This window comes from Gallinula chloropus (assembly GCF_964237585.1).
Source record: "Gallinula chloropus genome assembly, chromosome: 20".
Taxonomy (NCBI): Eukaryota; Metazoa; Chordata; class Aves; order Gruiformes; family Rallidae; genus Gallinula; species Gallinula chloropus.
This window is the reverse complement of record NC_140105.1, coordinates 9961991-9975298: the sequence shown is the minus strand read 5'-3', so window position 1 is coordinate 9975298 and position 13308 is coordinate 9961991. Positions and strand designations below refer to the sequence as shown.

Here is a 13308-nt window from a genome sequence, read left to right as displayed (position 1 = left end):
CCGGCCCCCGCCGTGGGTACCGGCCACCCCCTTCCCACCCCCCCCGCTACCCCCTCACCGCTCCCACCGAGTCCCACCGCCCCCTCTCCCGGGCGGGGCCCGGCGGCAGCGGGCGCGGTGCGGGAGCCGGGGAGGGGAAAGCGCGGGGAGCTCGGCCCCCCGGCTCTCAGACCTGGCGCCCGGCCTGCGCCGAGCGGAGCAGTAAATTGCAGGGGAGGACTGCGATTATGTCTGTGCCCAAGCATTTCCTCCGCTTCCGGCTCCTCCAGCTCGGCTCAGCTCATCCTGCCGCCCGCAGCCCCTCATCCCCTCCCTCCATCGCGCCCGTGGCACGGCCAGACGATGGCTGAGCTCAGCCCGGGGGGTCCTGAGCCACCCAGGTGCCCGCAGAGCTTCTGCCCGTCACCCTTGGCCGTGGAGCGCGTCCCCAAAAACTCCACCTTGTCCCTGTCCTGGGTGCATCACTCTGGAGGGTGTCAGGATGTCGCTGGCCTCATCATACCTGTACACCCACGCCCAGCCACGCTCCAGCAGCGTCTTCATCCTGGTCAAGTGGGCAGGGAGCCCGGCTCTGCCTGCGGGCAGGGACATGGCTTCTGAGCACAGCCCGGCCAGCGCTGCAGGCACGCGTTGGCAGGGAACTGCCAGCACCGCAGCCACGCAACCTGCTCCTGAGCCGGCCTCACGGCACGGAGCTGCCTTGCCACGGCTCCTCGGGGGTGAGGGAGGTGTCAGAGCTGCTTATCCTTCAGGATGAGAAGCAGCAGTGGAAGCGTGGGCAGGTGAACCCGGTCCAAGCGCTGTTTGAGCCTCCTGGGCAGCCGTGGGAGGGGACTCTGCCTTCCCGCTGCTGGGATGTTGGATGAAACCTGGAGATGGGGCTCCAGGTTCCTGACTCCACTGCAGGGCACACGGTTCACAGATGCTTCGGCAGCAGTCGCCAGGATCCTGCCGGTCTGGCTGCCCACGTGCCCCTGGTGCTGCTGGGTATCGCAGGGCTGAGGGCCTGGGGATGCTCCAGCCCCCATCCTGTTCAAGGTGGGGCAGGGGCTGGTGGTCGTGCTTGCCCACGCCACACCCCAGCAGCCTGCCAGGCCCCTGGTATGAGGAGAGGTGAGATGGGCTGCTGCCAGATCACCAGGACAAGGGCCAGGGCAAGGGCAGGCAAGACAGCTGGCAGGATGGCCCGAGGGTGCAGGGGGATGTGGTATGGGGAGGCCACGCTTCCTAGTGGGGTGCAGGGCTCCTCACCTAGCTGCGCCCAGGGGACAAGGAGCCACACAGCCAGGACAGCCCCAAGGGCAGCCCTAGGGCCAAGACAGGTGCTGCCGAGCTGCCAGCCTCAGGGGCCAGGAGGGTGAGCAAGGCCGGGACAGGCTGTGCCAAGTGAAGCACAGGCCAAGGCAGAGCAGCCAGCGCAGCCCAGGGCCAGCCAGCACCCAGCATGGGCTGGGAAGCGCCTCGGACGCTGCACAGCCCCAGAGGCCACGTGCACGGGCAGAGGCCGGCTCGGCCTGCGGCACCGGGGACGGGTCCATGCCCGGGGTAGAGCTGCCCCGCTGAGGAGATGAGCGCGTCTGCTCACAGCCCCAGCGCTGGAATGAGTCATTGGGCTAAATGAAAACACATGTCCAGCCTCGTACGCGCTCCTCTCGAACTCATGGAGGTGCTGGACACTGTAAACAAGGTCAGGGGAAGGGGTGTGGTGGGGGGCAGCAAGGCTAGGCTCTCAGGAAGACCCCCCCCCCGTCCCCTCCAGCCTCAACGTGGTGGCCTCACAACAGGCCCCCTCGCTCTCCCTTCACATGGCTGGTCCCCAAAGTGGGGCAGCACTGGGGGTCCAAGGAGCCCCTGACCCACAGTAGCCAGTCCCAGCGCTCTGAAGCCCTGGAGATCACATGGGTGTCATCGGGGTGCTTATGCCCAGAGCTATGAGGCAACTGCATGTCAAGCTGTGCCTCTGCCTGCTCCCACCCACACTGGGCACAGGGTCCCTCTGGCAGCTGCTCTGACACCCCTGCAGGCACCCCAGGCTGCTGGGAGGTTGCCCCAAAAAAGTACTGGACCCAACAATGCAGGGCCCTGGACAGCAGCCTGGCTCGGGGGGGGGGGTTGTGGGAGAGGGGTGGAAGTCCTGGGCTGACAGTGTCCTGGCACTGTGGCCCCCCTGCCAACTCCCCCAGCTGCCCCATGCCGCAGGGGGGCCATGGAGCCCAGGCACTGGTGTGATGCTGAGCTGCCCAGCCAGCCGGGACAGGGGCTGCAGCTCTGTGGTTAGTGGAGTGGGGAGGAAGCCAGGGGCCTGCAGATCCCCGTGGTTTGCACTTTTGGAACCCAAGACCTGTGCAAGTTCCTCCCCGGGGGCCGGAGGCTGCTGCCATGATTTCACAACACCGCTGGCGAGCTGGGGAAGGTTCCCCAGCCAGCAAAGCCCTGGGGCTGCTGCGAATGCTTCCCAGCTGCTGCTGGCCCTGGGAAGCCAAGCTGGTGCTTCTGGCTCTGCCTCGGCACAGGCACAGCCGCGCTGTCCACCGGCTCCCCGCCAGGTCTCAGCTCTTCCCAGAGCTGACAGCTCTGGGTCTAGAGGCACCTCTGGGGTCTGAGCCGTGCAGGGCTGGGGTTAGGGGAAGGCACGCAGCCAGCAAACCATGTACTTCCTCAGGCCATGGACAGCACATGGCCAGGCACAGGGATGTGTCCGTGTTACACTGGACCCTGGCTCTCAGCCCCAGCAGTTGCATGGGCCACGCTTGCTTCCCCCAGCCCTGGAGGCAGAGCTGCTGTACTGGTACCAGGAACAGCCCCAGCTGCTGGCACTGGAGGCTGCCAAAAGCCTCTTCCCCAGCGCTACGGGAAATGCCGGAACTGCTGTGTCCCCACTGCCCCCACAGATGGGAGCAGAGGGATCCTGTCACAGCACCCTCCCACATGAGACTTACCCAGAAAGCCGTGCCTGGGGCAGCCCGGTCATCACCTCACCCAGCTTACAGTAAAAGGAAAGGATGAAACAGCTTCTGGGGAAACATGGGAAGACCCTGAGGAAGTCCCCTCAGGTATGACGTTGGTGGCCCTCGCTTGCCCTGGCACCCCACACTCCAGAAGGGTCAGGAACAAGGTGAGACCTCCTGAGCTGTGCCCCTGGGGGATGCTTGTCCCAACATCTCCAGTGCACTGAGGAGAGGGAGAGGAGGGAGGTGGCCCCAGGACAGGGTTCCAGCATGGCTGGGCTCCCCCAGGTACCGGGACAGGCCTGGTGCTCTGGCTGGACTCCTCCCCTTCTGCCTGGGAAGCACTGCAGCACGGTGGGACCTAAGGCAAAGCACAGAGCCCGGGCTGAGGCTCATCCCCCACCACAAACCCCGAGCCCGGGTGTCACCAGAGCCACCGGCTTCCCTCAGGGTTGTGTTTAAGCCAGAGCTGGGCTGCAGCACAGGGCCAGCACAGCGCAGGGACTCGAGTCACCTGCAGCACCCTGTGCCAGCAGCCACCAGGTGCCACTGCCGAAACACTCGCACCACGCCTGCTGCAGCAGAGCCAACCTTTACAGGGGATGCCAACTACAGAGCCGGGAGCGCTGCCCGGCACCCTGCTAGGAGCGAGCTGGCAGGGCCTGCACCAGCACCCCTCAGCCTCCCCCACCCCTCTGGTCCAGTGCAAAAGTCAGTCAAATAAACTCAATGCCCTCGTATTTCACGCTCCCGATCCTGGTTTCGGGCAGGAGGAAGCGCCCGTCCAGCGTGAAGGCCATGATGTAGCTGGCGATCTTGCCGTTGTCCTCCTCCGATTTAAGCGCCACGATGATCTGGTCGTCCGTGTCTGGGATGAACTTGAAGGAGGAGAAGCCGTGGGTTGGGATCACCTCCCCGACGTGTCCCACCGTCACATCCCCGAAGTCCTGGGTGGAGCTCAGCAGCAGGTTGGTGCCTCGATGCTCATCCGCCTTCTCGTTGTATCGCTCGTGGCTGGCGCGGCGCGGCAGGAAGAACCAGCGCTGCAGGGTGTCGCTCCAGGAAGCCGACTCATGGATCAGGTAACCTGCGGCAGGGAGGGGAGTCTGATGGCATCAGGGCACCCACCGGGCTGGGGCAGGACACTTCCCCATCCCAAAGGGCGCCACAGCCGGGAAGGAAGCAGCTCCGTGCAGGCAACTGCTGCAAACGTTTCTACTTCCTCCTGCCCCAGTGCTTGTGCAGCTGCTCCCCAGTTCCTCCCAGAGCTGGACAAGGGGCACCCCGGTACATCCCCTCCCTGCCCCGAGGCCTGGCTACCAGGCACAGCTCTGGCTGAGCCACCTGCTCGTGGCACAGACAGGGCACAAGACCGGAGAGGAAGGAGACAAGGATGGGAGACGTCTCCAGCTTCCTACAGCTTTTAAATCTCACCCCAGTCCCAGCATCTACGGGGAGGGAGACCCTGGCCCTGGATCCCACATACAAGTGGTGGCAGGAGGGATCCCTGCTCAATACCTGGGGGTCGGATCCCCGCCGCGGCCCTCAGCGCGTTGTAGTTCGCCACCCAGTTCTCGTGGCCCACGTCGCCCTTGTAGCCGATGACCTTCACCCACTCCGGGTTCTCGTTCACCACCTCCCCCGTCGTGGTGGTCCACTCCTTGCCCAGTCCTCCCACGTACAGGTGCTCGTCCTTCACCGCCAGCCACTCCGCCTTGAAGCCTGCAGTGGGGAGAGCAGCACGAGCCGGGGTTCAGCCAGCACACTGACACCAGACCGGCCCCCAGTCCCCCAAAACACCACACCAGACAGCCCAGTGCTGGGCACAGCCTCCCCCCATGCCCTTCTCGGGCAGGAACAGCCCTCAGCCTGGCTCATGGGGTGACAGAAAAGGTGCACCCCACCCTGGCAAGCCACAAGAGCTCACCTTTCCCTACTGTGCCGTCCCCATCTGGGAGGATCACCCAGGGCACCACCTTGTTGCCCTCAATCTGGTAGACCACTCCTGTCCGGTCATCCACGGCATAGAGCTTCCCATTGAAGACAACCAGCTCGGAGAGCTCCATGCCCCTGCCCTTCTCAGCCAGGTGGGACTGCAGCACGCTCTCATCTTTGTCCCACTCCACCGTCACGCTGTCCCCGCTGTCCGACAGCACCAGGTAGCCCTTCTTCAGGTAACTGAACCAGGTGTGCTCCTCAGAGCCCCGGGACTTTGTGTCCAGGTCCGCAATGACTCCGATGCGGTAGCGCACGCCCTCGGGGTTCCGCTGGGGTGGGGACAGTGGGTAGGTGTCATTGTAGCGGTCCCCCGCCTGCACGCTGAGCTTCCAGTTCCGAGGATGGGGTGGGACGGGCCGTGTCGGGGGGGACCGGTGCAGGCAGAAGAGCAGCAGCACAAGCCCCACGCAGGCTGACGACAGCACGATGGCCTTCCAGCGCAGTCGGAAGCGGGGGTCAGCACCCTTGGTCATGGACGCGAGGACAGGCAGACCACCCACACTGATCCGGAGGGGGCTCATAGACTCATGGCAGGGCGGGATGGGCATCAGACTGCGGGCGAGGAGGACCTGGCAGCAAAGAGGGAAAGAATTGGGTCAGAGAGCTGGAGCCTGGTGCCATGCTGAGCTCAGGTGCGGCAGGGCACAGGCATGAAGGAGAGGTGAGAGGCCCCATCCCCTATCCTGCTGCCTCGTGCGGGGAAGAACCAACAAGCCAAGGGGGCTGCTTTGCTGCTGGAGGCCCTCTTGGCCCATTCTCACCCCACCTCTGCACCCCCCCCGACCAGAAGAAGCCCCAGCATGCTGGCAGGCATGCATGACCTGCTCAGCACCTCTACCTGCCCCAGGGTCCGCAGCGGCTGCGTTGGGGCGTCCTGCGGAGCAGCGTCCCCACAGCGTCCCCTCACCGCCCCAGGAGGAAGGAGGTTCCCGTCCGGCGGTGAGGATGACCCTCGCTGCGGCCCAGCTCCGGCGGCTCCCAGGAGCCAGCCCCACGGGTGAGCAGCAGGCGTGTCTCCAGGCCCCACGGGGACACCGGCAGACACGTGGCAGCTCCGCCCGAGCAGGATGCCAACGCCTGAGCAGGAAGCACAGCGCCCGGGTCCAAGGGACACACTCCCCAAGCTGCCCAACCCTAAAGCCACAGCAGCCCCCTCCCCCATCCCTACCCATGGCCACAGCATCTCCTCTGGGAGAGATTCCGGCATGGGGACCTGCAGCCCCACCCTGAGCTGTGCCCACCCCGAGCTGTGCCCGCCCGTGGGGCTGGGGTACCAGCGCTGCCGCCCCCCCCCCACTGCCCCCCTCCGTGCCGCTGCGGGACACGGCAGCTCCCGGGGCTCCTGCAGACGGTCACTCCGGTCTGTGCCGGGAGCGAGATGCTCCCGGGGATGGGGCCTGCCCCCCTCCGCTGCCCCCCGCACCGTGCTGTGCGGGGCAGGGCTGGGAGGTCCAAAGGGGCCTCGCACCGGCCACAGTGGGGCCCCGGGCCTGGCGTGGGCACGGGCCGGGCTCCCCGCCGCGGCCGCACCGCGGGGCTCTCAATGCGCCTTTCAGCAGCTTCAGGCACCAACAGAGGCTGCATTGAGCGTGGGGGGCCGGGCCCCGGCCGCGGCGGGGGCACGGGAGCGGCCGGGAGGCAGGGCCGGCCGCTCGACCCGGGGGATGCCCGACCCCGCCCCTGTCCTGCCGGGACCCCAGAGCATCACCCTCGGCAGAGGCCCGGGGACCCCGCCCGGCGCATCGACCCCAGCATCCCGCCCCGAGCGCGGTCCGGGGGACGACCCCGGCTCCGCCCAGCGCACCCTTGGGGACCCCCGGGACGGAGCTCACTCCGATGGACCCCCGGGACCCGCCCGCAGCCCCGGTCCGGGTGACGGCGCCCCGGCTGCCACCTGAGCAGGGCGCTCGGGGCCCGTGGTGCTCCCAGCCCCGCGGGGACCCCCGTGCTGCGGGCCCAGCCCGGCTTCGCGGACCCCGCGGCGGCGGCGCCGCCCGGTCCCAGCCCCGCTCCGGCCCCCCGCTCCCGCCGCCCCCACCCCGCCGTCCCCGCTCACCGCGGCGCCGCCTGAGCGCAGCAGCCGCCGCCACCACCGCCGCCGCGCGCAGCCGCCACCGCCTACAGCTCCCGGCAAGCGTCGAGCGCCGCTACGGCAACCGGCAGCGGCCAAGCCGCCGTAGCCGGGCGGGAACTACAGCTCCCGGCAGCCCTTGCGCGCCGCCACGCTCACCGCCCCGCTGGGGGCTGCTGGGAGTTGTAGTCCAAACCGGGCGCGGCGGGGAGGGTCCCAGCTGGAGCCCTGTGTGTCCATCCCCCGTGCCCCCCCCGCACACGGGCGATCGGAGCCCAGCCGGTCGCGGCGCGGGACGATGAGCTGTCCCGGCCCTGGGTGCGCCGAACCCGGCGGGCACGACCCCCGGTGCAGGCTGTCCCCTCCAGTCCTCCCTCCCGCAGCTCCGGACGCGCCGGTGCCGGTCCGGACACACCCCGCGCACCCCCGCCGCTCGCGGGACAAATCCCGCCCGGCGCTGCGGGACACACTCGGGTGTCCGGCTGCGAGCGGCCTCCCGCCACAGGCCCGTCCGGGATCGGGGCCGGGGCAGCTCTGGTGCCCCCCAGGCCTGAGAACGGCCGGCGGCTCTTCCCAGCGTGGGGCAGGGTCGGGGAGCAGCTGCGGCCACCGGGGAGGGGGCGGTCAGGGAGGGGGTGTGGGGGGGGTCCCGGTCCGCGGCGCCAACTCCGGTAAAGGCACGTGCCGCCCCCGCTCGCTGGCTTCGAGCCGGCCGGTCCCGGTGCTGGCGGGCGGCGGGAGCACTCACATGGTTAAGGCTCCATCTGGCAGTGGGAGGGCTGCGTGCCTCGTCCCGCTCCCCCGCCGCCCGCCCGCCGCATTTCCGCCCGGCCGAGGGCCCGAGGCTGCGGGACCAGGAGGCGGCCGGTCCGCCGGGTAGGCTCTGCCCGAGCCGGGGGTGACGGGCGGCACTGGGGAGGATGCCCTAGGGAAGGGAAAGCGGCGCCGGGAGGGAGCAGCCCTGCCCCAGAGGTAGGTGCGGGGCGGGAGGCGGGTTTGGGGAGGGTCCCTGCAGGCCCGGGAACCGGAGCTGTGCCTCGGCGTGCGCCCCTGGGCGCCGGTGCAGCCTCCCGGGGTGTCCCGCTTGCGGCCAGGAGCCCACCCTGCCCGTGAAGGGGCCGTGGGGACTCCAGGGCCCAACCTCACGGTCCTTGGAGCACAGGGCCTGACCCTCAGCAGCACTGGGAGCGTGGGGACTGGGGAGACATGCAGCCGGAGCCTGCGGCACAGCCCCCCCAGCCCTGCCCCCCAAAAAGCCAGAGACCAGGACTGCCCCCCCTCTCCACATCCTGCCAGGTCTGTGCTGCTCCGGGGTGCAGGGGGGGACCCACCCCACCCACCCCACCCATGTATCCCCCAGCCCAGAGGCATCCCAGCTTTGGATGCTCTGGGAGGGCTGTGCCCCCCCACCCCGCCCCGAGCCAGGACAGTGGGTGTGCAGGTCCCCCTGCCTCCATGTCACCCTGAGCCCCCTCACCACCACTTCCCCCCCCCCGGGCTTTGCTCTTGCTTCATCCCAGTCTTTATCACTGCCTGGAATGTATTTCAGGAGGAAGTCTCAAGGCTTTAGCAGCCGCTGAGTTGAAATTGGAGTGAGTCTGGAGAACATCCACCCCCGGCAGGCAGAACCACCTCACCCCTTCTGCCGGCCTGTGTGCATCCATGTGCACACACCTCCTACCCCATGTGCCCCTGGGGCACAGGGGGGAGACCGGTACTGTGGGACACACTGGGCTCCATTTCCAGCCCTCCAGCTGGGAAGCATGCTGCCGTTCTTGGTGGGAATTTCCTGGTAAAGGATTTCTTTTCCCTGTGGAGCACTTCCCTGCTAAGCTGTGTTTTCCCCAGGGCTCAGCCTGGTGCATGTCCCAGGGGAATGACTGGCTTGCTGGTCCCAGAGCTGAGGGAAAGCCACAGGCTTCCCCAAACCCCAGTGGGATGCATTCCATGCTCGCTGGTACGTGGCTTGGAGAACAAGCCGGGTGAGGAGGGCCAGTGCCCCTCGGTGGTACCAGCTCACAAGCCCCTGGCTGGGCAGCTCTGTTCCCTGTATCCCTGTGTCCACCTCACCCTTGCCAGGCCAGGGCACAGGCAGGGGGAATGCAGCACCAGGCTGCCCACACATGGTCCCTGCCTCTCCCCAAACCTGGCAGCACCAGCGGGATGAGATAATCAGGAGAGCAGCGGGGGGAGCTGAGGCAGGGGCACCACAGGCACCCAGGAAGCACATGAGGGTGTGAGCAGTGGGAAAGCCCTTCGGAGTTTTTCCCCATCCCTCCACCCTTTCCTGGCCCTGGAAAACGTGACTCATAAGCCAGGCATCCACCCTGGCCTCAAATGCCCTCCACACCCCTCCTAGAGCACACCAGCTGGTCCCAGGACCCCACCAGCCCCCACACGTGAGGGGCAGTGAGAACAGCCTGCCCGGGGACTGGCCCAGCCTGGATTGCTGACTGGGGACCCCAGTGCTTGAAGAGCAGGTGTTCACCAAAACAGCAGGATTCTACCCCAAACTCCTTCCTCACAGCCTGGCCCAGCCCCAGGACACAAGGCTGAGCTGCACTTGGCTCTTTGCCCCTTGGGGCAAATGTTCCAACATCCCAGCAGAGCCCAGAGAGCACAGCCAAACAGTGCAGGGGGAAGGCTGCTTGGAGATGGGAGCCAGGCAAAGGCCACAGCAGGAGCCCAGTGAGCCACTGTCCCCATCCCAGCACTGCAAGGCCCCAGCTCAGCGGGGTGCGGGACAAGGAATTCCACACCCGCAGCCCTGGGCCAGGCTGGTCACACCCCAGCACCACCTCAGAGCCTCCCGCTGCAGGATGGTGAGCAGCCAGGCAGACACAGCCACATGTTTGGCCAGGACTGTCCTGGCGCCTTGGGGGCTGCAGGGCAGGGTGCTGCTGCCTGGCCTCCCGCCTGCTACACCTCAGCCTGGCGGATACGGTGGTGATAAGGCAGGGGAAGGGCAGCAGAGCTGCACGGGTTGGGCCACGGTGCCACTGGCTACTGCAAATATTAGCTCTGGCCCCACTCAGGATATGGGCTCCCAGGGAGGTTTCCCCCACGGTGCCCAGCTCCTAGCTCTCTGGAGAAGTCTTGCCTTCCTTACAAGCCCTCAGTCTGAAGGCCCCAGACACAGGGATGGGGACGAAGGACTGGCAGCTCCCAGCACACAGGAACTCCTTTCCTGTGCTCTGGGGCAGGAGGAGGGATGCAGACCCCTGTGGCAGGGCCACAGTTCCCCCCAGCATGAACCTACCTGTGATTTTCCCAGGTGCTAACATGCAGCATTCCTGCTCTTGGGCAGGCATGGGAAGCAGCTGAACTGGAGCAGCTTGGGCCAAGGCTGGGACAGCCAGCCAGAGCCTGCTGCTCCACTCCACCAGCTAACCCCCTCTGCCATGCGTGCTGGGGCTCTGGGGGCTGCATAGCCCCCACTCGGCAGTGGGCCCAGACCCCCTGCACTGGCCAAACCTGAGTCTCCCCCAACAGCATCACTGCAGCACATGGCCCAGCTAAAAAAGCAGCTATTTAGGTGCAGATGGTCCCTGCAGCTGCGAGGGATGTGTGTGTCCAGGCTGCAGGCTCTGCTGGGAAAGCGCTGCCACAGGAGCAGCCATCTGGGGCTGGCAGGACAGCGGTGCCCTGCCTGGGGTGACAGCAGGTCCTGTCTGGGGACAGCGCAGGACACAGCCTGGCATCTGCAGCTCCTGCTGTTCCCCTCAGCTGTCCCGGGCATCTCACAGGGCACTGCTGCAGCATGGAGGGGCTCGGGGCGCTCGGTGTCCTGCTGCTCTGCATGCTGCTGCCCAACCCTGCGCGGAGCCAGACCAGCCCCAGCCCTGACTGGCATCTGCAGACGGACCCCGAGGTGGCACCATCCCAGCACCACACTGCCAGGTGAGGGGACACCAGGGCCAGGGCGCATTGCAGTGGGGACAGGGCAGCCCTGGCACCACAAAGGGCCCCGGTCCCGACCTGTAGCTCCCCGTTGTGCTTTGCTTTCTGCCCCCACCCAGGCCCACACCAGAGCAGAAGTCCGGCAGTGCCCAGGAAGGGCCCCCACGGCCCCGCTGCGTCCGCTGCTGTGACCCCCCCGAGCAGCGCTTCTCCTACCCCCAGTACCAGCCCCTGCCGCAGATCAACATGACCATCCTGAAAGGTGAGTGCTGCCAGGGCCCCATGCTGCAGCACTGCCCTACAGCCAAACCCATGGCCTGGACACCATCAGTCTGCCCCCTCTCCAGCATCTCCCCAGGATCAGCACAAAGCTGGGCTCTTTGGGGTGCTGTCCTCACACAAACTGGGAGTGAGATGCTGGGGCTGGTGCCTGTGGTCCAGCACCCTACCAGGCAGAGGGGCCATGGGCAGGAGACCCCAGGGCACGAGCTGCTCCTGCTCTGAGGGCCTCTGGGCAGTGGCTTTTGAGACAGAATCAGAGCCCAGGGAGGGAGCAGGGCAGGGCTGGGGGGTCCCTGCTGTCCCCATCCCCAGGGCACTCATTCTTCTGTGGAGATGGCACCCCTCACCCCATCAGTACATCTGTCCCTCCTGCTTTGCCCAGGTGAGAAGGGGGACCGTGGCGAGCGAGGCATGCAGGGCAAGTTTGGCAAGACAGGGGTTGCTGGCAGCAGGGGCCACACAGGGCCCAAGGGACAGAAGGGCAGCGTGGGCGCCCCGGGGGAGCGCTGCAAGAACCACTACGCAGCCTTCTCGGTGGGCCGCAAGAAGCCCCTGCACAGCAACGACTACTACCAGACCCTCATCTTCGACACGGAGTTTGTCAACCTCTACGACCACTTCAACATGTTCACGGGCAAGTTCTACTGCTACGTCCCCGGGATCTACTACTTCAGCCTCAACGTGCACACCTGGAACCAGAAGGAGACCTACCTGCACATCATGCGCAACGGGGCGGAGGTGGTGATCCTCTACGCCCAGGTGAGCGACCGCAGCATCATGCAGAGCCAGAGCGTCATGCTGGAGCTGCAGGAGCAGGATGAGGTCTGGGTGCGGCTCTACAAGGGCGAGCGGGAGAACGCCGTCTTCAGCGATGAGTACGACACTTACATCACCTTCAGCGGCCACCTCATCAAGTACAGCGGGGACCCCTGAGCACTAGCCCACCCTGCTCCCCCCTCCCCTGGGGCAGGTACTTGAGGAGCTCCTGCTGCCCTCTCACCCCAAGCACCCCACCTGCTGTTAAGCTGTTAGCCCTTCTATGCACCACTACCCCCCACCCCCCATCCCCTGCAGCCACATGAGCGTGCAAACACCCCTGACACCCAGCTCCTCTGGGCCAGGAAGATGCACCCAGAGCAGTCAGAGCATTTGTGACCCAGGCAGTGGCTGCTCTCCTGGGGTGGGCAGGGAGATCACCCCCACTGCACTGGTTTTGGAGCTGGGCTCACAGGTGGTTGTGACACTGGCTGTGAGCTGGCACCAGCTGAACGGGTCTGAGTGTGGGTGCCCTGGTGCGAGGCAGCCCAGACACGGGCACCCCGTGCCTCCTCTGCCCTGCTTCCGTAGGCTCCTGCTAGACAAGGGCAGCGGGTGCTTGGCACCCAGGAGGAAGGGCAAGAAAACCACTATGGGGCCCCAGTTCCTTCTGCAGAGCTGGGTCCCAGCAGCACAGACGCTTCAGCAGGGTGTAACCTGGGGGCTGACACTTCCTCAAGTGCTCCGGCGGGGCAGCAGGTTGCATCAGTTCCCCTCGACGAGTCCCCATTTCCCCCCCCCGCCACTGCCAAGGAGGGGCCAGCAGCCCACCACAGCCCTGGGTGCAGGGCTGTTGGCCTCAGCCGCTTCCTTTTCAGTTAGATATCTGCTGGCCAGGCTTTGTATTTCTGTAGATGCAATAGCAGAGTGGGGGTAGGGCAGCGTGCTGCCCCCCCCCACCCCCACTCTCTGTAAGGCTTTTGACCACATTAAACACCCCACAAGTTTGAGTCTAATCACACATTCAGCTCATCCTCTTGTTTTGTGTCTGTGGAGGCACCGAGCGGGTCAGGGCAGGTCGCTGCTCCCAGGGGGTGGGGGGTCCCCAAGAGCTGGCATGGTGATGCTGAGCTGGTGGGAAGGGAAGGGTAGACTGACCCTGGAGACCTGAGCTCTGTAAGGCCTGGCTGCTTCTCCACTGGGAGCTGAGCACAGTAACAAACCCCTCAGCCTGCAAGCAGGACGGGCTGGCAGTGTTAGCCTGGCTTACCCAGAGCCCAGATCATCCTGTGGTGCTGAGGCAGGTCTGAGGTCAAACAGGGCAGCTATGGGGTTGGGGTCTGGATTGGTGTG

The 13308-nt window shown here is 66.5% G+C and overlaps 2 protein-coding genes across 3 annotated transcripts; one reads left to right on the top strand and one right to left on the bottom strand.

Annotated features, from left to right (window-relative positions):
- Positions 1 to 3492: 3492 nt before the first annotated feature.
- On the bottom strand, positions 3493 to 7031 carry CANT1 (calcium activated nucleotidase 1). The gene is made up of 4 exons (XM_084273575.1): positions 7003 to 7031; positions 4876 to 5515; positions 4467 to 4670; positions 3493 to 4035 (listed from the first exon to the last, which is right to left on the bottom strand). Exons 2-4 carry the CDS (start codon positions 5492 to 5494, stop codon positions 3665 to 3667), a joined length of 1194 nt encoding a protein of 397 aa, XP_084129701.1. The 5' UTR covers positions 5495 to 5515; positions 7003 to 7031; the 3' UTR covers positions 3493 to 3664.
- An 872-nt stretch (positions 7032 to 7903) lies between these two features.
- On the top strand, positions 7904 to 12976 carry C1QTNF1 (C1q and TNF related 1). 2 transcript variants are annotated; one of them, XM_084273528.1, is made up of 4 exons: positions 7904 to 7989; positions 10764 to 10917; positions 11037 to 11179; positions 11582 to 12976. In XM_084273528.1, exons 2-4 carry the CDS (start codon positions 10778 to 10780, stop codon positions 12130 to 12132), a joined length of 834 nt encoding a protein of 277 aa, XP_084129654.1. In that variant the 5' UTR covers positions 7904 to 7989; positions 10764 to 10777; the 3' UTR covers positions 12133 to 12976. The 2 variants fall into 2 exon arrangements, with proteins under 2 accessions (XP_084129654.1, XP_084129655.1); XM_084273529.1 differs by having other exon boundaries at positions 7964 to 7989; positions 10744 to 10917.
- Positions 12977 to 13308: the final 332 nt, after the last annotated feature.